This window comes from Penicillium canescens, assembly GCF_028828765.1.
Source record: "Penicillium canescens strain IBT 15451 chromosome Unknown utg000002l_segment0_segment0, whole genome shotgun sequence".
Classification (NCBI taxonomy): Eukaryota; Fungi; Ascomycota; class Eurotiomycetes; order Eurotiales; family Aspergillaceae; genus Penicillium; species Penicillium canescens.
Window position 1 is genome coordinate 2,305,099 of NW_026703964.1, and position 21,302 is coordinate 2,326,400.

The 21,302-nt window shown below is 51.2% G+C and overlaps 9 protein-coding genes across 9 annotated transcripts; 2 read left to right on the top strand and 7 right to left on the bottom strand.

Moving 5' to 3' along the window:
- Positions 1-453: 453 nt before the first annotated feature.
- Positions 454-2,282, bottom strand: N7446_002073 (aldehyde dehydrogenase family protein). Its single transcript, XM_058510822.1, has 3 exons — positions 2,058-2,282; positions 1,805-2,004; positions 454-1,745 (listed from the first exon to the last, which is right to left on the bottom strand). Exons 1-3 carry the CDS (start codon positions 2,273-2,275, stop codon positions 565-567), a joined length of 1,599 nt encoding a protein of 532 aa, XP_058376358.1. The 5' UTR covers positions 2,276-2,282; the 3' UTR covers positions 454-564.
- Positions 2,283-2,450: 168 nt separating this feature from the next.
- Positions 2,451-4,973, bottom strand: N7446_002074 (EVE domain-containing protein). The gene is made up of 7 exons (XM_058510823.1): positions 4,696-4,973; positions 4,390-4,606; positions 4,266-4,334; positions 3,944-4,207; positions 3,876-3,893; positions 3,703-3,819; positions 2,451-3,644 (listed from the first exon to the last, which is right to left on the bottom strand). Exons 1-7 carry the CDS (start codon positions 4,813-4,815, stop codon positions 3,349-3,351), a joined length of 1,101 nt encoding a protein of 366 aa, XP_058376359.1. The 5' UTR covers positions 4,816-4,973; the 3' UTR covers positions 2,451-3,348.
- Positions 4,974-6,449: 1,476 nt separating this feature from the next.
- Positions 6,450-7,280, top strand: N7446_002075 (peroxiredoxin; the record flags this gene model as incomplete). The annotated part of the gene is made up of 4 exons (XM_058510824.1): positions 6,450-6,469; positions 6,522-6,723; positions 6,778-7,190; positions 7,250-7,280. 4 exons carry the CDS (start codon positions 6,450-6,452, stop codon positions 7,278-7,280), a joined length of 666 nt encoding a protein of 221 aa, XP_058376360.1.
- Positions 7,281-8,174: 894 nt separating this feature from the next.
- On the top strand, positions 8,175-10,859 carry N7446_002076 (putative regulatory protein Ral2; the record flags this gene model as incomplete). The annotated part of the gene is made up of 1 exon (XM_058510825.1): positions 8,175-10,859. One exon carries the CDS (start codon positions 8,175-8,177, stop codon positions 10,857-10,859), a length of 2,685 nt encoding a protein of 894 aa, XP_058376361.1.
- Positions 10,860-11,396: 537 nt separating this feature from the next.
- Positions 11,397-11,877, bottom strand: N7446_002077 (uncharacterized protein; the record flags this gene model as incomplete). The annotated part of the gene is made up of 3 exons (XM_058510826.1): positions 11,397-11,449; positions 11,555-11,619; positions 11,714-11,877. 3 exons carry the CDS (start codon positions 11,875-11,877, stop codon positions 11,397-11,399), a joined length of 282 nt encoding a protein of 93 aa, XP_058376362.1.
- Positions 11,878-12,200: 323 nt separating this feature from the next.
- N7446_002078 (Tetrapyrrole biosynthesis hydroxymethylbilane synthase) lies at positions 12,201-13,212 on the bottom strand (the record flags this gene model as incomplete). Its single annotated transcript, XM_058510827.1, has 2 exons — positions 12,201-12,732; positions 12,791-13,212. Coding segments are annotated over 2 exons (954 nt in total), but the record flags the coding sequence as incomplete, so codon positions are not given.
- Positions 13,213-15,186: 1,974 nt separating this feature from the next.
- N7446_002079 (GPI anchored serine-threonine rich family protein) lies at positions 15,187-15,996 on the bottom strand (the record flags this gene model as incomplete). The annotated part of the gene is made up of 1 exon (XM_058510828.1): positions 15,187-15,996. The coding sequence occupies one exon, from the start codon at positions 15,994-15,996 to the stop codon at positions 15,187-15,189; it is 810 nt and encodes a 269-aa protein (XP_058376364.1).
- Positions 15,997-17,326: 1,330 nt separating this feature from the next.
- Positions 17,327-19,602, bottom strand: N7446_002080 (aldehyde dehydrogenase). Its single transcript, XM_058510829.1, has 4 exons — positions 18,834-19,602; positions 18,359-18,752; positions 17,862-18,304; positions 17,327-17,792 (listed from the first exon to the last, which is right to left on the bottom strand). The coding sequence occupies exons 1-4, from the start codon at positions 19,283-19,285 to the stop codon at positions 17,648-17,650; spliced, it is 1,434 nt and encodes a 477-aa protein (XP_058376365.1). The 5' UTR covers positions 19,286-19,602; the 3' UTR covers positions 17,327-17,647.
- Positions 19,603-19,770: 168 nt separating this feature from the next.
- Positions 19,771-20,784, bottom strand: N7446_002081 (protoglobin family protein; the record flags this gene model as incomplete). Its single annotated transcript, XM_058510830.1, has 3 exons — positions 19,771-20,311; positions 20,336-20,609; positions 20,670-20,784. 3 exons carry the CDS (start codon positions 20,782-20,784, stop codon positions 19,771-19,773), a joined length of 930 nt encoding a protein of 309 aa, XP_058376366.1.
- Between the last annotated feature and the right edge of the window lie 518 nt (positions 20,785-21,302).

A 21,302-nucleotide genomic window follows, 5' to 3' on the forward strand; every position in this document is an offset into this window, starting at 1 on the left:
AAATATGCGGTAATGGACATGCGCTGAGGCCAAGATAAAACACAAACCGACACGGCACTGATGCCAATTCGGAATTGGGGCCCCGGGGGGGGGGCGCTGCTTCTGGCTTCCCTGCGCAATCATATACCTGTAACTGCATGCATATGGTGTGATAGGGCCTGATCTACATGTACATGGTGCTGGGGTGGTTACAGGTTGCCCTTGGGTACAGTAGTATGTCCCCACTAGCGGAGAGTTCGGGAGTGTCGCTCCTTTTTCCGTTTTTCCTTTTTTGCGGGGGATCCTCATGTCGTGTTTGTGGAGCTGATGTGGGTAACTCATTTCACGGAGAGAGGACGAAGGAGATTATGACATTGAGATTGTCGTGATTGTCGATCTGAATGGAGAATCTATAGGTCAGAGAAAAACAGGAAGGGAAACCCTTGGGGAGATCTGCGTATGTCATGCTTGTGGAAACAATGGAAAGTGGATAAAGTTAGACAAGATTTGGTCATTAAACATAACGGCTGAGTTTGGATACATGAAAATAAATAAATACCCGTTTTTCTCATAGTTGTAACACATTTACAGCTTGGTGCCCATGTTGACGTGGACGGCCTTGACCTGCGAGTACGCGTCCAGGCCAGCCTCGCCGAGCTCGCGACCAATACCACTCTGCTTGACACCGCCGAAGGGCACACGGAAGTCGCTGTCGTTGCTGCTGTTGATCCAAACCATACCGGCCTCGATGTCAGAGGCGACACGGTGTGCGCGTTCAATGTCGCGAGTGAAGAGAGCAGCGCCCAGTCCGTAAGTGGTGTCGTTGGCACGGGTGACGGCCTCTTCTTCGGTGGTGAAGCTGGCGATGGCGACGAAGGGGCCGAAGACCTCCTCGCGGTAGATGCGCATGTTGTCCTTGACGTTGGTGAAGATGGTAGGCTCAATGAAGAAGCCACGGCCATCGCCGACGTTCTTGTATGGCACACCACCGGAAGCCAGAGTCGCGCCCTCGGATTTGCCGGCCTCAATGTATGAAAGGACACGGTCGTACTGGGCCTTGGTGACCTGAGGACCCTGGAAGGTGTCGTCGGAGAAGGGATCGCCGACCTTGCTGGTGGTCTTGACGACCTCCTTGAAGAGGGAAACGAACTTGTCATACACGGACTCGTGAACAAGAATACGCGAAGTTGCAGTGCAGACCTGGCCCTGGTTGTACATGATACCAATGTGAGCCCACTTAGCAGCCTGCTCGAGGTCGGCATCCTCGAAAACAACCAGGGGCGACTTGCCACCGGTCTCAAGAGTCACGTTCTTAAGGGTACCGGCGGCCATCTTCATGATCTCACGGCCGGTCAAAGTGGAGCCAGTGAAGGCGACCTTGTCAACATTGGGGTGGTTCACCAATGCACCACCAGCAACACGGCCATGACCGTTGACAATGTTAATGACACCAGGAGGGAAGCCAGCCTCCTTGATAAGAGTAGCCAAGTACAAAATGCTGAGCGGAGTCTGCTCGGCGGGCTTTAGGACAATAGTGTTACCGCAGGCAAGGGCAGGACCAAGCTTCCATGCCGCCATAGCGAGAGGGAAGTTCCAAGGAATAATCTGGCCAACAACACCAATGGGCTGACGAAGGGTGTATGCGAACTTGGCAGGGGTGGTGCCAATGGTCTGGCCGAACACCTTGTCGGCCCAGCCAGCATAGTAACGGAGAGTGTTGGTGACTTCACCGAGATCATCATTCAGAGAAACTTGATAAGGCTTGCCTGAACGATTGTCAGTTATCAATATTGGGTTTGTGCATGGCAATTCTCAAGCTACTAACCGTTATCCCAGGTCTCAATGGTAGCCAGAGTCTCCTTGTGCTGCTCAATCAGATCAGCGAGCTTGATCATCAAAGCACCACGGTCAGTGGCAGGCAGCAGCTTCCAGGAGGGATCCTTAAGAGCCTTGCGGGCGGCCTTGACAGCGATATCAATGTCCTCCTCGCCGGCAGCATACACTGACGTAATCTCAGTCTCATCCCTATGGAATCCGGTCAGTTCAAGATCAGTGCTCTAGACTCCTGCTGTACATACGAAGGGTTCACAGTGGCGAACTTCTCGCCAGACTTGGCAGCCACAAACTCGTTGTTGATGAACAGACCAATTGGCTGAGTGTAGCTGTGCCCGTTGGGGGCAGTCAACTGCACGGAAACGTTCGACATGACGAAAGAAGAGCTATGGAATTGACGAACACTGAAGACAGGAGATCGATATAGACAGCGCAGGGGCTGAGAGAACAAACTGGCAAACATAAGAGAGGATGAAGAAGCTATAAGGGAACCGATGCCCTTTCCCCCACCTGATAACGATAAGAATCCACATCGCATACACTTTCTTCTTCCAGCTCCTGTTTGTCCTGTTTGTCTCTGCATTCCTCTCTGGTTGGTCATCCCATCCGGCTTCGGCGTTGAAGCCCTTTGGAGCTTCCCCTCACTCTTTCTCCAGCTTATCAATAGCCCGAGGTTCAAGCCTGGAGTTGACCGTCAAACTCTCCGAAGGGCCATAATGCGGACGATATCATCCCGATCCATCTTCTACTACCTCCGCCGTTTGTTTCCGATACCCCTGACGCATCGAAGCCATCAAATATAAATTTAGATCCCGGATGTGGCAGCCATGATCCGCGGCTCCTTACAGCTCGCTGCATCAATATGCAGGGATCGACGATATTCCTTACTCAAGGTGGTACTTGACAGCTCGATTCCACAAAACGAATAACGGTTGCTTGAATTGGAAATAATTGGGCGTACGGGAGATCCGGTCTACCTAGCGGAAATGCGGATGCAAGTTGAGGAGGTTTCGAGGTTTGTGTCACACGGTCCAGTCATGGATTGGAGGTGTGTCGTGTGCTGAATGGGCTGGATGGAGAGTTGATAGATCGGAATGGGGATATTCTTGCAACTATGGTCGCAATGTGTACATCTAAGAGGTATGTACATGAACATCGCCTATATACTACCCATTTTCTAGGCCATTCCTTTGGCTATTTTGAGTTCAAGTGCAGCGCCTAATAACTGTAGGCAGTCCATAGCAAGCTGAAGGCTATCAGTAGTATTAAACATGACCATATACTCCGTATGTGAGAAGCCAACTACATATGGTTGTTCCTAGAGGTCGTGGTCGAAGAGCCGGCTTCGCACATCTCCGGATGTCTTGCACTATGAATACGTGTAGACTTGGTGTTGAATATCAAATGACGCTTCAATTCGCTAGTGCAGATAATGCAGAGAACCCATATTCGCCGGCAACGCCATTGATAGAGATGACGAAAGACTGTACAGGCAAACCTGTCTGTACATCGCTTGCATATGTGGTAATTGCTTCCTCATGCCTTCTCCTCGCCAGATTCCACTTTGGTAAACTCCTCGAGTGGCTCCTCGCCTGCCAGTTCCAGGATATACTGCCATTGAGCCGGGGTAACGGAGGAAACGCTGAGGCGGGACTGCTTGAGCATTTGCATGTTTTCCAACGGCTTCCCGGGCTGGGCGTGCGACTTCAAGTCCGCGAGGGTGACTTGCTTGCCGAGCTTGCGGCGATATTCGACGTGCACGACAACCCATTTCGGGTCATCTCGCTTGGACTTGGGGTCGTAGTAGGGGTGTTTGGTATCGAAGGCAGATTCTGTCGTAGTCAATGTGTTAGAGACGGAAGCATGCAGGTGTGGAACAAAGGCACGTACCGTCAACGGAAGATTCCTGCACGATCTCCATCACTCCGACTACTCCGGGGGTCTTGCAGTTTGAATGGTAGAAGAATGCATAATCTCCCTTCTTCATCTCCTGCATAGATTTGCGTGCTGTTGCATTGTAAGTATGACTTGCGGAATCAACGTTTGTCAACCGATCAACCTACCAACATGGTTGCGCACTCCTGTTCTTTGGTTAGCTTTGTTGATTATGTCGATTATAGGACAAACATACCGTCCCAGGCCTCTGGCACAGTTCTGGCAGCCAAGTCATCAATAGAAAACTTCACATCAACTCCCTTCTCCATGCGTGATTCAGGCTCAGCTTTCATAAGCCAAAAAGAACGGTTAGTATCGGCGACATTGTTATTAATCGCCGGTGCTGCCTTTGCCTCGGGAGCTCCGGGAGCTTCGGGCTCGCCATTTGGTGCAGGGTTCTTTCTAGGCCGTCCACGGCCATCCTTCTTCTTGATCTCCGGGGTTGCAGGCGTCTTGGAAGCTAAGACAGATGGAGAGTCAGCAAAGTCCCCGATCATATTAGAGCATCAATTCTATACCAGGCTCCTTGCGAGGCCTTCCACGGCCGTCTTTCTTCTTAATCTCCGGAGTTGCAACCGTCTCAGAGACTAAAGGCGCAGTGATTCAGCAAAAGTCCCCGATTATGTTATAATGAATACATACCAGTCTCCTTGCGAGGACGTCCACGGCCTCTCTTGGGAGCAGATGGGGTAGTAGCTTCAGGCCCAGCATCGGGCTCGGATTCCGCGACAACCTTCCGAGGACGGCCGCGGCCACGCTTGGGGCCATCAGAAGCAGGAGGCTTGGAAGTCGAGCCCTCGGGGTATTTGCGCGGACGGCCACGACCTCTCTTCTCACCAGTCTGGGGAGTAACTTCGACCTATACACAAGAGGTCAGCCCTGCGTGAGTGGGGTCGTGGAGTAGCAACCACGGAACAGTGACGATCAGCCCCTGCATGATGCACTTACCTGAGGAGCCGCTGGGGCAGAAGCTGGGGTGGCAGCTACAGAATTGCGAATTCTTTTCGCGGGGGTTGCAGTGCCTTCATTTGCGCTTGTCGCGGCGACAGACTTGCGCTTCGGGGGCATTATAGCGGTTGGGGTGCGACGACGATGGAAAGATGCAAAATGGGATAGATGCACGGGGTGGGAACTAAATACTCGAGGAACCCGTACGCTTTGTAAATTCAAGCTGTGCAAGCTGTTTCGAGCCCTGTAAACGAAGACCAGCGCCAGAACGACTGGCGTGAAGCTTTGTTTGTACTGAGACCAACTCGACGCGGTTGTGGGTCTGGGGCACACGTGATCGGTCGATCATCAATAAAGTACAAGAGCGAGGATCATATTTGTTTACAAATATGTATTTAAATATCAATTTGATTTGCCAGCCGGCTGTTGTTTCCTAAAAATAATCATGCTACGAATTACGCAACCCAAGGAGGAAAGAGGTTATTTCGGTTGTGTTCTTCAATTTAACTAAAGTGCGCTATATATTGCACGCTGAAAAGGATAACTTGAGAGAAGAAATATATCCATCTGAAAGCGACAAGACACAATTTGAGCAATCGGTAATTTTGATCTTTAGGTATATCTAGAAAATAAAGGTGCATTCTACAGCAACATATCGACAACATATGGTCTAGCCCGGGGCATAGGTCTCCCATAAGAAGTTTTGTATGGAAAACCTCAGAGATACAAACAAACGTCTTCAGAACAACGCTATTGCAGATCCATTGCTAACGGGCCAATCAAGTGCATTCCTTGTAAAGTTCAACCTTATAAAGCATATAGGTATGTATAAAATTCCCCGAGAACGACGTGATCCGTCGGTAGATCTCTAGTGACTGGAGTACTAAGCACAGGACCAATTAAGCTTATTACTAAATCCATTTCCCTGGAAAAACAAGTACTTGGTGAACACTGTAGTCAGTTCTCTGCTATGTATACTAAGCGAAATACTGTTTACCAAAGACGATCGATCGAGGAATTGATGATGTAACATAGTTCACTCGGAAAGAGAAAGTGGCATTAAACTTAGATGCAGCTTAACGGACGCATGTAGATATCCGCCCCACCACGTGGGTCATAGCTCGTCCGGTTCATCCAAGTTCGCAGGGTCAGGTACCTCTGCATGAGTAGGAAGTCAAGAAACACAGTAAAACAACCTTCAGCCATTCGCTGTGTGCACTGCGTGAGCTAGCGATCTGCCGCAGTCATGTCTGATGCAGCATTCACCATGTCGACATAAGATTGCGCCACTCCTTTGAGTCCCCATTGGTTCTTATCAAAGCCCAGTCGGCCGACTCGGGGCTGAATGCCACAGGGCCGGCAGACAATCCCGAGTGGAAGAAAGGGCTGTACGACAACGTATGTCCGATTCAAGCTAAAAGCTATATAAAACGACACTTGCATAAGGGACTACTGTAAGACGTAATGGCAAGATGGGTATTAACTGGGGTAAGAAGGAGGATAGAATTGTATAGAACCTCGTATTGCACTAAACAGCCCACGTTGCGGCAGGCCAATCGCGGGGTTTCTGCCCGGGCGGTGGGGCAATCACGCCATCGTATAAGAGAGCGCAACAGCCGGATGAGGTAAGGCGATCAGTGATCCGATGGAGGGGAATGGACGGGAATGGACCTTGGGAGCTCCTATATGAACCCAGACCCCTCCTCCTTCTCTTTGTCTCCCTTAAGTTACCTCAATTGACTATCACTATCACAATGGCTGAACGCGCTGCTCCGTACGTCTTATCGAAATATAGCTCTCTGATCTCCAAGCTGACTGGCTACTAGCCTCCGTCTGGGCTCTACTGCCCCTGACTTCGACGCCGACACCTCCAACGGCCCTATCAACTTCCACAAGTTCATTGGCGACAAGTGGACCATCCTCTTCTCCCACCCCGATGACTTCACTCCCATCTGTACCACTGAGCTCGGTGCTTTCGCCAAGCTCGAGCCCGAGTTCACTGCTCGTGGTGTCCAGCTCATTGGCCTGGTAAGTAATATGAGCCCACATTGCAAGGAGCGAGGCTGACGAATTCTCTTTTAGAGCGCCAACAACACCGATTCCCACCATGCCTGGATCAAGGATATCGATGAGGTCTCCGGCTCCCAGCTCAAGTTCCCCATCATCTCCGACCCCGAGCGCAAGGTCGCCTATGCGTACGACATGGTCGACTTCCAGGACACCACCAACGTCGACTCCAAGGGTATGGCTCTGACCATCCGCTCCGTTTTCATCATCGACCCCGCCAAGAAGATCCGTCTGATCATGACCTACCCCGCCTCCACTGGCCGTAACACCGCCGAAGTTCTCCGTGTTGTTGATGCTCTCCAGCGCACCGAGAAGTACGGTGTTACTTGCCCCATCAACTGGCTCCCCGGCGATGACAATGTGCTTCCTCCTCCCATGAAGACTGAGGACGCCGAGGCCAAGTTCGGTGAAGTCCGTACGGTCAAGCCGTAAGTTTTCCCAAGACGTGATTCCTTCTCGGCGAAACAACAGACTAACATGTTTCCAGTTACCTTCGCTTCGTCAACATCAAGGAGTAAATGCGTTATGACGTGATGTGAAAGACTTAAAACAGATACTGGGATAGTTAGGGGCCAAAGCCCTTCTTGATACCAATGCGATACGAATTCGGCACTACAGTGCCATTTATGAAGTATTCAAAGGTCTCCAGAGTAGTAGTACTACGCTCATTACGTAGAATGAAGATACACCATGGTCGATTGTATACTTTTTACCTCGTTTTTCCTCTCTCCCCTTTTCCTAGCTTTTTGTATTACCAAACTAAACAGAAGAATATTCCAGACGGAATTGTTTGAGAGCTTTCCAAATTGTATCTAGCGGTTTCGGATCTAACTTAAATCCTCGTGTAATGTGTGTTTTGCGCACATGTGGCCCCACAGGATATCTATAAAGGTAAGGCCAAGTCAAGCAGTTGGGAAGTAAATGTTCAATCGGGATTTATACTGAAGAGTTATGGATTAGTCCTACAGTGTGGTGTGCAAGGGTTGAGCAAGTAATATACTAAGCGTGTGGTACCCCAAACCCATCTAGGAAAGGTTGAGACCGCCTTTTTTGTGCCGGATCAACTTCGACATTCTGGCACTTCCAATACTCTGCCCTCACCGGAAATTTGACTCGCAACCCGCTCTATTCATATCTACCATATCGTCCTCCTCCTTGCGAAGCTTGGCGTCCGCAAAATTGCGGCGTCGACGCGGGGAAGCCACTCCTTTTTTCCGCTCCCCACAGACAAGGAAACCCTTCGACGTAACCTACGATCAGCACCGACGGAGATATTACCCGGCTTACACACCAGTGCATCCGACAGAGACCTCGTCCCATGCGAGAGATCTGACCTCGACAGGGTGGCTTAAAAAGGGGGTGCCAACGCCAACAGCTGCCAGAGATAAGTGGGGACAGGAAATTCGCCTACCATGATGTCGCGAAGCCAGTCGAGTTTGGGGTACATGGATTCAGGGCGAGACGAGCCTTCAGCAGCGGGAGGATCTCCATCGCTAAACCAGTCTGCATCGGGCCCGATCAACCTCTCCGGGCTGGTGTGCAATGTGCGACGTACGACCGGCAAGGAGCCCCATCCCCTTGTGGGCGCGACGACGACAATCCTGGGCGATAAACTATACGTATTCGGAGGCCGGATCCTCTCGCGCAGTCGCCCGCAGTTGACGTCGGACCTTTACGAGTTGGATTTGATTCGGCGCCATTGGACGAAAATCGAGCCTGCTGGGGATGTGCCGCCGCCACGGTACTTCCACAGTGTTTGTGCTCTGGGGGATAACAAGTTGGTCTGCTATGGAGGCATGTCGCCGGCGCCGATTATGCCAAAGGACCCGGAGAACCCTGGGGCTGAGTCGCAGTCGCAGTCGGAGGTGGTGGTCATGTCGGATATTCATATCTTCGACGTGCCATCTCGGGCATGGACTCGTGTCGCTGCTCATGAATCTCCTCAGGGCCGTTATGCGCACTGTGCTACGATACTCCCGTCGAGCGCATGCTTCACATCTGCTAGCGCACCGCTATCCGCCATCCATCACAACCCTGAGTCCTCAACTCACCAAGGTACGCTTGGTGTGGACATTGACGGGTTCGGTGGTGCAGAGATGGTGGTTGTCGGTGGTCAAGACAGTTCAAATCATTATATTGAGCAGATCAGTGTGTTCAATCTGCGCAGTCTTAAGTGGACTAACACAAGTCCCCTGGGCCGGAGCTGCGGTGCCTACCGCAGTGTCGTGGCTCCTTTAGTAGGGATGGACGTATCTGAAATTGGCTCCTCTTCTCCAGATCGTGATCTGCATGAGCCTATTGAAAACACCGAGTCTGCTGGTTGCCCTATGCTTATCTACTCCAACTACAATTTCCTGGATGTCAAGCTGGAGCTGCAGGTGCGCCTGCCGGACGGGCGCCTTGTTGAACGGCCGATGCAAAGCCAGGCATCTCCGCCAGGGCTGCGCTTCCCGAACGGTGGTATCATCAATGGCCATTTTGTTGTTAGTGGTACATACTTGACCTCTTCCAAGCAGGAATACGCACTCTGGGCCCTTGACTTGAAGACATTGACCTGGGGACGCATTGATGCTGGTGGATCCGTGTTTGGCCATGGAAGCTGGAACCGAGGAGTACTTTGGCCTCGTCGCAATTCTTTCGTAATCCTTGGACACCGGAAGCGAAGTCTTGTCGATGATTACAACCACCGGCGAATCAACTTCTCTCATGTTTGTCTGGTCGAGTTGGAGGCGTTTGGACTCTACAACAACCCATGTCGCACTTCACCAACTTCGGGGTATAAGTCTTATAGCTCGTCTTCTGTTCCAGCGTCTTTGCAGAAGAAGCTGGTGCAGTTGACGTCTGGTGGACGGCCATTGTCTGCCGCATCAGACGAGCTAGGCAAGCTTGCTCAATCCTTGCCAGAGATGGCCGACATGGAACTGCAGGCCGTGGGAGGAGAACGCATATCTGTCAATTCCCGTGTGTTGACTCGGCGATGGGGTCCCTACTTCATTCAACTCCTACGTGAGTCTTCAGAAGGGGGAATTGCAGATACAGCAACCCTTCGTCCGGCCATGGCTCACCCAAGTCGCAATTCAAGTATTACCATCACTCCTTCAGTGGGTCATAATAGCAACTACTCTGATGCGACTACTCTTGTGAACCCATCTGCTCCTTCAAAGTCCCTGCTTGAGAACCTGGAAGCCCCTTCTGCGCACACCCTTGCTCCAACCTCCAGACCACGTGTGCTTTACCTGCCTCATACTATCTTGACCCTTCAAGTCCTCGTCCAATATCTCTACACTGCAGCTCTTCCCCCTGCAGGCTCCTCATTGTGCACACCGCAAATCCTCTGTTCGCTCCTCCAACTTGCGCGTCCCTACCAAATTGACGGGCTTCTCGAAGCAACCGTCGAACGTCTGCACCAAGTCCTTGACGGGCGCAATGCCGCGGCCGTCTTCAATGCCGCAGCCATGGCAGCCGGCGGAGGCCGTGGAACAGGATTCAACAGCGGACCAGGAGGCACATTAGAGGCACTCAACGGCGTCAACACCAACGGCGGCCGCAACGGCAGTGTACCAACAATTGGCGAACACAGCAACTCCCACCAGAGCGGACTAACTTCAGACTCATCCGACACCGAGAACGGCGCCATCTCCGCCTCAGCCGCCAGCAGCACAGGCGACCTAACCAACTTCGCCCGCGGCCTCCCATCCCTCCGTATCGACACGAACGTTTCACAACACTCGCGCCAGCGCAGCTCCCAACGTGAACGTGAAGACTCTATGAGCAACCCAAGCACAGCAACATCCGCCTCCAGCGCTAGCCAATCAGACTCCGAATTCATCAGCGGCGACGAAGGCCGCTCACAGTCCCGCTCCACCCACCACAGACGAGGCACAGATGCCGAACTCCGCCGTCCCCAGCGTGAAATTTGGACGGGAGATTTGAGCAGTGTGATCGGACTCCAGAAACGTGGTCTGCGCGGTCTGATGGAGGGTCGACGTATGCGTGAGCGAACTGCTAAACCACCCAGCGGAGGCAGTGGCTCGACATCTGTCCCGCCATCTTCTGGTTCTGATCATCATATTCCCCTCCAGGGCGTTGCCAGTTGATACCATACTCACTATATACATATGCTTCACTTCATGTGATACCTTCTTCCCATCGCCCCTCCCTCTTCTATCCTCCCGCTACTTTTCTTGTATGAACTCTTTCAGATACCGTACCGTGTTTGGGTTGTATGCATTTCTTTTCTTCGTGCTTTTCACCCCAGCTGGCTGGCAAGATGAGGAGGATAAGGGGAGGGCTTTGTTCTATCAAAATGGGATGATGCATGTGGGTGCTGGTTGTGTCGTGGTTTCTTCTTCTTCTGTTTATGTTATTTGGCTTGCCTATATTATAGCCTTGGATATATACTGAGACTCCAGAATTGGAGTTCTGCGACGAATGCTATACAATTCAATAGAGCCGTTTTCACATTTCGGATTTGGACAAGCTGGAATGGGATGGGATGATATCGATTCTTTGTTACAGTATTTACCAGAGTAGGTTTCCATCTAAAATGTCCTGTCTATTAAAAGTACATGCAAATTCGCTTTGAACAACAACATTAATCACAACGAAGAGAGACACAAAGAGAGGGAGGTGGTTTACTCCTTCTTTTCCAGAGGAACAAGACGCTTGGCACTCTTATTGCCATAGACTAGGGAAGAAACTCAAAGTCAGCACACATCCTCAAACCAGAGACAGAGGCAGCGATCTCGCTGCAGGTAAATAGAACATATAAAAGAAAAACAAAAAAACTTACTCCTCTCATAAAGGATCCAAGAAGTATACATAACAATCGGCAACCCAACAATAGCCGATGTCCACCTAAACAGAAACGATGACAGTCAAATCCAGTCCCATAACCAAACCAAACCAAAACAAGACATCTCAAACATAAGTAAGAGAAGAATCGACATACCTCCGCGCAGCAGTCTTATACTCCTTCGTCTGCCGAATATCCTCAACCCCCTTGATAGTCCGCGGCGCGGGTTGTCGGACCGGGCGTGGAGGTCTGGAATTGGGATCTACCCATGCACTTGGGTCTACGGAGCGCCATTTTTGTTGGGGGTTGGGCGTTGACATTGTTTTCTGTCGGGTGGAGGGTAGATTGGTTTGGATTGAGTGGTAGGAGGTTACTTTCTGGTTGGTTGGGATGGAGATGTGGTTTGAGGCGAGGGAAGATTTGGATGTGGGTGGCCTGAGGCAGTAATTTTCTTTTTTTGGTCGTACGTTTTTCGCTGACTTCCTTTTCAGCTTCGCGACCCCTGACGGATAAGCAACGGAAGCCTTTCTTGCTTGTGTGAAAGACGCTATTTCAGGATTTATTTGACAAGTACATAGAAGACATCAATTAATGCCCATATTTTCTTGCTTCTTACTATAAATAAACCAACGTAAAATTCGGTTTATGATTGTTTTGGCAATAGATCTCGCGTCCCCTTTTCAAGAAGCATATCCGCGACCGAGACACCTAGTTGTTCTGCTTCGTCATCGCACAGGACAGTGCTCGCATCCTCAGCAAATATCTCCGAGTTTCCTTCAATATGGATGACCGTGGCTTGGAGGCGAAGAGTGCCGCTACCGGGACCTCGTTGTTCTTTGTCTGCGGATTCATTTTCTTTCAGGGGCTCAAAAGAAGAGCAAACACCAATTGAGGATGAGCATCCTCCTTGAAGGCTTCGAAGCATCGCCCTCTCTGCCATGCCACGCCATCTGGACGGCTTATGGTCGACATGTTGAACAAGCTGTAGAATATCTGGACGGTCTGTGCTAACTTCGACACCGAGTGCTCCTTGTCCAACCGCATAAGGGAACACACTAGGATCAAGTCGTTGCGTGATTCGATGTTCGAGTCCTAGGCGTGATAGTCCTGCAGTCGCCAAGAGAATGCATGAAAACGGTGAAGAAGGTGCGTCAAGCTTGGCAAGGCGAGTATCTCTCATACACAAGATACTTATTATATCACTGTCTTGAGTGGGAGTCAATCAATCCTTACACATTGCCGCGACATTCTGCCACCTCTAAATGAGGCCAATTTCGCCGAACTAAGGCTCTTCTCCTCGAAGAACTCGATCCAACTTTGGAGCCAGGTGGTAATTGATCGATAGATGTGAAATCCAAGTCAGATCTCATTATGACGGCATCAGAACAGTCCTCACGCTCGGGGACAGCTCCAAGGAGACATTTCGGTGGCAGCGTCGTGGGCATGTCCTTCATACAGTGGACGAGAAATTGGACCTTACCAGCCACTAGGTTCAATTCGAGACCATTTGTCCATAAGCTTTTTCCAACGTCTGATCCCCCCGTCTGCTTGGAGAAGAGAATGAAAGGCGTTTGTTTATCTGCATCGCCAAGAACACTGCCTGCGAAGATTTCAAAGGTGGGAGACGCAAAAAGGTGTTGGTCTGAAGCTTCATCGCTTGGATACGATAGTCCATCATGACTCCAATCCCATTCACCATCATCCGACAAAATCATTTGATTCCCTTCAAGGCAATCCATGGTTTCCATCTCCAGATATAGGTGGGTTTCAACAGGGCCTCAATCAAGAGAGGTGTCCTTCAACGCTTGCTACCAAGCAGAGCACTTACGTGACAGGACGAACCGTAAAGCCTATAAATACGACCTCTACCCCCAGCAATTTGCTCTACAATTTAATCACCCGACTACCCAAAGTCGGGCAGACTTGTGTCTTAAGGTACTTGATAAGTTATTTCCCTTTGACCCAGTACTAGAATTTCCACTGTACTGACATTTATCGAATACATTGTTGACTAGGAAGCTAGACAGTGTCTATGAGAGACATGATTCCCAGAAGATTCACTATGCAATTCACGCCAGCCGATCAAAAATACAAAATTTGGGTTAGCTAGTCAAAGTGTCTATGCGAAGCTCTCTCTGCTATAGCAGCCAACTGAGCTGATCTACTGTCGCGCCCTTAGATATATCCTCAAAGCTAGAGCGCGACTACTAGACTATAGGTATGTGAAAGTCTGCCCAATCCTTTTTAAAACTGCACTGACTTCAAAGATGCGGGATAACTTGATCCGTGGACATTCGACCACAGCTCTTTACCCTCTCTTCGTCCCTGGTGTTGACCACCAGAACATATGAGTCAGGAAACATCACACAAATCTACTGGCTAATGATTGACAGTGAACCATTAAGAGTTCACCAAAGTGGCCCTAAGGATCCAGCACTTCCGTGCTCCGCGTTAAGCCTATCCATGATGTGAGAACTCGATGGAATTCGACATTCCTAATGCTTCGTCGGGCAAAGCGTCTACGTGCTGTTTTTGCGCCATTTCGTGTAGAGTATGCTTGCGAAATATATTACTTTGTGATAAAGAGTGGCGCTAAGTTGACTATCTCCTTTGTATCACTGAGCCGTTCTTCGACTATATAACCTAGCTATTGAAGACTCGTGATTATAGTTGTCACCCCTTCTCACCCCGTTCTCACCTCTGTCACCTCGGTCTCTAGAATTCTCACCCGTATCACTCACACTCACCCTAGGACATTTTTTCTTGCCACTTTAATGTTCAAGGCGCCTCAAGAATTGGCCGGCGTAGAGTAATTGGGCTTATGTGCGGCTAGTAGTCGGGTGGGTGTTGGCCCGGTGAGTATAGGGTGAGCGCCGCTTTAATGTCGCGCGACCGAGGGTGACAAGGGTGAGTGCGCTATAGACAGGGTGAGAATCAGGATGAGAATCACCAGATCGAGCGACCACTGCATTAACCCCGTCAGCTGAACTACGGTAGAACATTATTGGATCGTGTCGCTCACTCTGAAAGGTTCGGTGTTCGAGCGTCTGCACACAGCCAGCCAAGAAACATGTACGGTCGAAAGGCTGTGAGCAATTGGTCTCCTTATCTACATAGGTATTATTCGCAACTGAGATCGAACATTACGACAGGTATATTCGTGCTCGCTATAAGTTATGATTGGGCGGCTGACACCCCTCGTGTCGGGTCCCAGGTGGACTTGAAGGGACGATCAGTAAGGGGGTGCTGTGGTGACATCATTTTGCGCATTTAGAATGGGTTTGGTAGATTTGAGATGAATATCTGTAGATGTACATAATTACAGGAAGACAAGCCATGCCCGATATCTACAAGACACTACCAAGGAACAAGGCATAAAAGCATGAACTTCACATTACACAAGCATAGCAGAAGCGCACGCAGTCAACGTAACAAAGAGAAAAGTAAAGACATGGTATGAAAGAAACAGAGGATCAGCGATGGGAATCACCAAAAATCTGAATCAAAGATTTGTAAAATTAAGCCTCATAAACAACAGACATTATTCGAGAGGGCTTCAAAGAAAGAAAAAAGAGGTATCACAGGTCAAGCCCAACTCTTCACTATGCACAATTTAAAAGGCCTTTCGCTTAGAGGGCGAAAGCAGCGAGGACACCGGCGAAGACGGCGCCGAAGCTGATAGCGTTACGGCCGGCACCGTTGAAGACGGGCGAGGAGGCCGAGGGGGAGGCGGAGGCGGTGCCGGAGGGGATGGCGGTGGAGGTGGCGGAAGTGCGAGCGGAGGACACCCAGGGGATGCTGGAGGGGGAGCTGACGGGGGCGACGGTGGAGGTCTGGGGAACGCCGGTGGACTCAGTCTCGGGGCAGATGGTGGTGGTGATCTCGGTGCTCTGCACGACGGTGGAGAAGGCCGGGGTGGCGGTGGTGGCCGGGGCCGAGGTGGTCTCGGTCTCGGGGCAGATGGTGGTGCTCTCGGTGGTCTCAATGGTGGTAGTGGCGGCGCCAGTGCTGGTAGGGCCGGCAGTGCTGATCTTGATGGTGGACTCGGAGGAGCCACCGGCGGCGGCGCCGAGACCGAACTGGGTGGAGTACTGGTACTGGCCGGTGCCCTCGACGACGAGGAGGAGACCGTAGTGGGTGGTGTCAACCTCGAGGTCAGTGCCGGGGGTCCAGGAGAAGGAGCCGCTGTTGGGGATAGACTCGGCGAGGGTCTTGAGGGGCTGCACGTTGTTGGAGGGGCCACGGAGGAGGACCAGGGAGATGGGGCCAGTGGTGGTAGGCTGCCACTTGATGGTGTAGGCCTTGCCCTCAGGGACGATCTCGTTCAAGCCAGGGGAAACAATGGCGTTGCCCGAAGGGTTCTTGGTGTAGTCGGGGCTAGTCAAAGCCGACGCGGCGACGGCGAGAGCAGAGACGATGGTGGCGGTAGTAAAACGCATTCTGGCGGTGTCGAGATTGACAAAGAGTGACTGGAGTGGGATAACTGAAAAAGAATGACTATCGTTTTAAACGAAGGAGTTGGATGAGAAGAGAAGAAGAAGAGGGAAGCCTGGGAGGCGACTTACATTTCTATGTCTCAAAGTGGGGCCCAAAGCCAAGCACGGCCCCAAAACGGTGGGCCCGTTCCAAGCGAGTGACTCTGTTTACTTACCTGTATATATGGCTATATGGCTATATGGCTGTAGCTGTTTGTATTTGTGATTGCTCTACATCCTCTGTATACATGTCTTAAAATACTCCGTGTACATATTCATATCACATGGATTCTATACCAGACTGCAGTGATCCCACGAGGTGTAACGCCTGACAGTACTGGATAAGGCTATGCGTTAGCGTAAAACAACATCGCCCCTGATTGGTGGACCTGGCGATTTAATTTTATGTGAACGGGCAGACCCTTGAATCGAGAGAATGTCCGAAGATTTAAAATACCAGTAAGATTATGGAGGATCGCAGGATCGAATGTGGGAAAGACATGGAAAATGTTCAATTTCATAACATTATAACCGTAAACACATACTCCTACTGTGGGAGAAACATGTTTGTTTACTTATGTTACAGTATTTCCCCCCTCAACCGTGGAACGTGGAAACCCTCTTGGCACCGAATATCACCCGAACAAGTCCATGGATTGGGTCTCAGCTATTTCGAGGGATCTAGTGTTGACGCCACTCTTTCCAACCTTCCATTCCCATCGGAATTCTCTTATTATTTTTCTTTTAATTTCCTGGTAAAACAAAGCCACAATACCGTACCTGTACATGCAGGGGCGCCTCCCATGCAGGTACCACACACGCCATGTGTCCCCCGACCACGGGGGAACACAAAACCTTAGCCCTGCACAGCAGATTCCGGTATTCACTGATATTTGCGACGGTCAGGACTACCCCCACACAACGCCCATTGACACCGTCTTAAGTATAACCGCTGTGCCGATCCCACCCGTTCGTTAAGGGATCAACCGTTGATAGTCAGGGGGCGGAGTTTACCCGACCTAGGGTTACAACAGTGCCGGGAACGGAACTGCCTGGGGTACGGACTACTGTATCATACCTGTACAGAGCCAGAAATGAGGTGTGGGCTGTGTAACTGGGTTAATCTAAGACATGCGAGATTAGTGTCGGACTGGGAAGTAGGGCTCGCAGGGGATATTACTTGTTCCTGGAATGGGTGGGTCTGGTGCGCCCCAATACTCCGAGTGGTGTTCGGATATTTCGCCTCATCTTCCTTTGTTTTTACTAGACTTATTTCCTTTTATTTATAGATACGCTTTCACTGTCCTCTGTAGAGACAGACACTGGACACTAAGGAAGAGGCGCCGAGGATACAAATCACATCATGGCAAATGCGATACGGACTCACTCCGGGAGTACGAGATGCGGCATATAACACAGAACGGGGTCATTCAATTCGTTGAGATTTTCACAGTAACTTCCGAGTATGCCGCCTGCTCCTCTAGCTACAGGGGGCCAGGCGAGACGAGGCTCCGCTATTGGTGTATGCGGCTCAGCCCAACGCCCCTAGTGTGAGAAGTCCTTGTAGCTCCATTCTTTCTGGGGGCCAAAATCCGGGCATCTCCATGGTCTGGATCTACTCGTGCCAAGTCACAGACTTGCTTTGCAGGAACTCTTCGTAGCCTGCGGCTCCTCCGAAGCGACCAAAGCCACTGCTCTTCCATCCACCGTGGGGCAGGATAGATTCGTCGTGCACAGTCATTGAGTTGATGTGAACGGCACTAAGAAAACTCAGTTAGCACTTGTTCAAGCGCCTCCGAAATACAGTATGGTGTGATGGATTCACTCACCCTGAGTCAATCTCCTTCGCCACCCGCAATCCGCGGAATAGGTTCTGGGTGTACACCGCAGCGGTGAGGCCGTATTCTGTGTCATTAGCCAGTGCGATCGCGTCCTCTTCTGTGTCCACCACCATGAGCGACACGGTCGGTCCGAACGACTCGGTCGCGTACATGTCCATCTCCTTGGTCACGTCATTGACAATGATCGGGCGCATAGCCGTGTTGACAGACTCGTTGGCGTTGGCGTCACCGAACAGCAGGGTCGCACCGCGGGACACCGCGTCGCCCACGAGCTTCTTGTTCTTGACCGCAGCGGCGGAGTTGACCAGCACCAGGGCGGGCGCGTCCTTGCCGAACAGCTTCTCAGCTGTTGCAGCAAGCTTCTGGCGGAACTCCTCGGCGATCGAGCGCTGCACGACAATGCGCTCGGTCGACATGCAGATTTGTCCGGACTATATAGGTTAGTTACTCTGTCCCTGGTCGCTAATGTCATGGATGGTACATACATGCATAAAGGAGCCAATAGCGCAGTTCATGGCGGCCTTGTCCAGGTCCGCGTCGTCCAAGACGACAGCCGACGCCTTGCCACCCAGCTCCAGCAGCACAGGCTTGATGTACTTGCCAGCAGTGGAAGCAATGATCGAGCCGACATTGGTGCTACCGGTGAAGTTGACCTTGCGGACGGCAGGGTGTCCGATCAAGGCGTTGGTGACAGCCGCTGCGTCAGAGGCCTGATGGAAGATGACATTCAGACATCCAGCAGGAAGACCAGCTTGCCGGAAGACGTCGCCAATAGCCCAGAAGCACTTGGGCGAGAGCTCGGAACCCTTGAGAACAACCGTGTTACCAGCACCGAGAGGCTGCGCAACGGCACGGACACCAAGGATGAAAGGCGCATTCCTGTGCAACCAGAAAAGCTTCTGGGTCAGCTTACATTCCGCAGATCACCTGAGTACTATATCTATCAATGTGAACACTCACCAAGGCGCAATTGACAGGATCACACCGTATGGCTCCTTGTACACGATAGCACCCTCGCCATCGCGGTTGACGTTAGGCACAGTACCCTGGATGGAGGAGATTCGGCCAGCAAAGTCCCGGATGAACTCCACACCTAGACCGAAGGTGACCTCAGTGAAGGGGCGGCCGGCACCGGTCTCTTCGCGCTGGTACTGGATGAATTCCTCTTTACGCGACTCCATGATGTCAGCGGCCTTGAGCAGGATATCGCGGCGCTCATTGTACTTGGTCTTCTTCCATGCGGAGAAGGCAGCCTGGGCGTTGTCAACTGCGCGCTTGGCCTCCTCGACGGAGACACCAGCACAGTAGCCGTTCAGCTCGCCGGTCGCAGGAGCGTGGACCTCGAACTTGATATCGGTCTCGATGGACTCATTGTTAATGATGAGCGGGGTCACCGCCTTTTCGTTCGCCATGGTGTAAGGGAGGAGAAGATACTAGAAGGGAATATGGAAAGTTGGACGGAAACGATTTGAGTCTAATGCTCATGGAGGGGTTTAAAAAAGATCGGCGGCCCGATCTTAAGTGGAAAGGAGATGGTGGGGATTGCCGATGAGCGGCATAGAGTTCTTATTCCGAGGATTTTTGTAACCTGGGGTCCCAGGGTGATCTGGATCCCTAATATTGTCGTAGACCGTGAGTTATCTCCGGTTCAATCGCGTCCCAGAGATATACCTCCGACACGGATATACAACAATGGCGTTATTGTCGGGAGTTATGTGGGGGAACCACCCGGAAGGAGGAGGCAAACATGACAAACTTCCGGAACTTCCGGAACTCTTCCGCGTCAACTATAGGGGGTAAAAACACAACACATTGATTTTGCTTGAAATATGAACGTCCAGGTATTTCCAGTCTAACTTTTCCCCAAACGCCAGAAAATGCATCACAACCACTATCCTCAATTCGCCCAAATCTTCGTCTCAGTCGACGACGGCTTGGCCATATCCGCAAAAGGACACACCGAAGTCTTGGAAGCAGACGCCGCCACCGAGGTACTAGTCTTCGTGGAGGGGGCCGCACTATGAGTGGAAGGCGCCACCCCACTAGAGATACTAGACCGGTCATCGTCAACCGAGCTATTGGAGCTACTGCCAAGAATGCGCTTGTCACCGAGGTATCCCTCCTGATCATCGAAACTCATCACAGACATCTCATCCGCAAACTCCTCCCCATCGCTACAGTGGTAGCGAGCAAAGAGATCATTTTGGATCCAGAGGATCTTGTTGACGGCGCGCACGAGGGCGATCTTGCGACGGAGCGAGAGGTGTGGGTGTGACATCATCGCCTCGATCCAGATGTCTTGGATGTAGCCCATGCAGGCGCCGAGGTGGATGTATTCGATGTTCAAGGGAGATCGGCGAACTTGACCGCTGTGCATCATGCTGCGAAGTACATTAGTTTGCGGTTCGTGTGCGACACTCTTCCATCCTCGAAATGCCCTTTTCGAGGTAGGTTTCACTTACCCGACCTTGTTCAGGTATCGCCAGAAATCCATTGTGGTTGGGTCTTGGCAGAGGCGTGTGAGGTACCACCGAAGGAACATCTTGCGCCGCTTGATTTGGGGCGCGTCTTCGTCGAGATAGTCTTCTTCGGGCTCGGTCTCGTCGACTGTGTTTCGGGTGTGGAAGGCGCGTGATGTGATGTCGCACTCGAGAAGTTTCTTATATACCAGGTTGACTACTGCTGGGATCAATTGCTTGATGTATTTTGTGCCGCTGACCAGCGCTTCAACGTCGCCTGGGATCTTGTCAGTACGTTTGTTCTAGCGAACAGGTAAGATAGATGGTCAGTACTTACTGGAGTTAAAGTCGAGGAAGGCATGCAAGTACTTGATTCGCTCTTCCAAGCTTGTGTAGAGTAGCTTGCGGTCAACATGCTTTGGCTCGGGAGGCGCTTTGAAACCGTACTCCATCGTGTGATATGGTTTTTGATATGTTGGATAAACGCAATCGGCAGTTGTAACGAACACCTGGGGTATTTTCAATATGATAGAAGAAGTTTAGAAGGCAGGGAGATCAGAGATCTTGGTGGAAAGGAATATAAAACTGGGGCACCTCGTGGCAAGCTCATGGCGGTTCGAGTATTTATACGTGGCCACACGCGATCCCCGTTACATTACAGTGTTGATCTGTCCCTCCAAGAGGACCATAGCCCAAGCCACGAAACATGCACAATGCATCCGATTCGGGATCTGCTGCAGGCAACCTTGGATCAGGACAGCCCGTGGGCCACTTCCTTAGAGAAGCGGTCACACCCGATTACACGAGAAACGCTCAGATCCTGGATGCATCAGATACGGTCGAATCAGACCACGCAAGGCAATGGAGTTATTCTCCGACATGGAGAGACAAGTGTGGGCTGATCCCTGCAATCTCCTCAGGCTCCCGGAACTATGAAGTCAAAAGACGGGACCCACATCTGGAGTGCTGT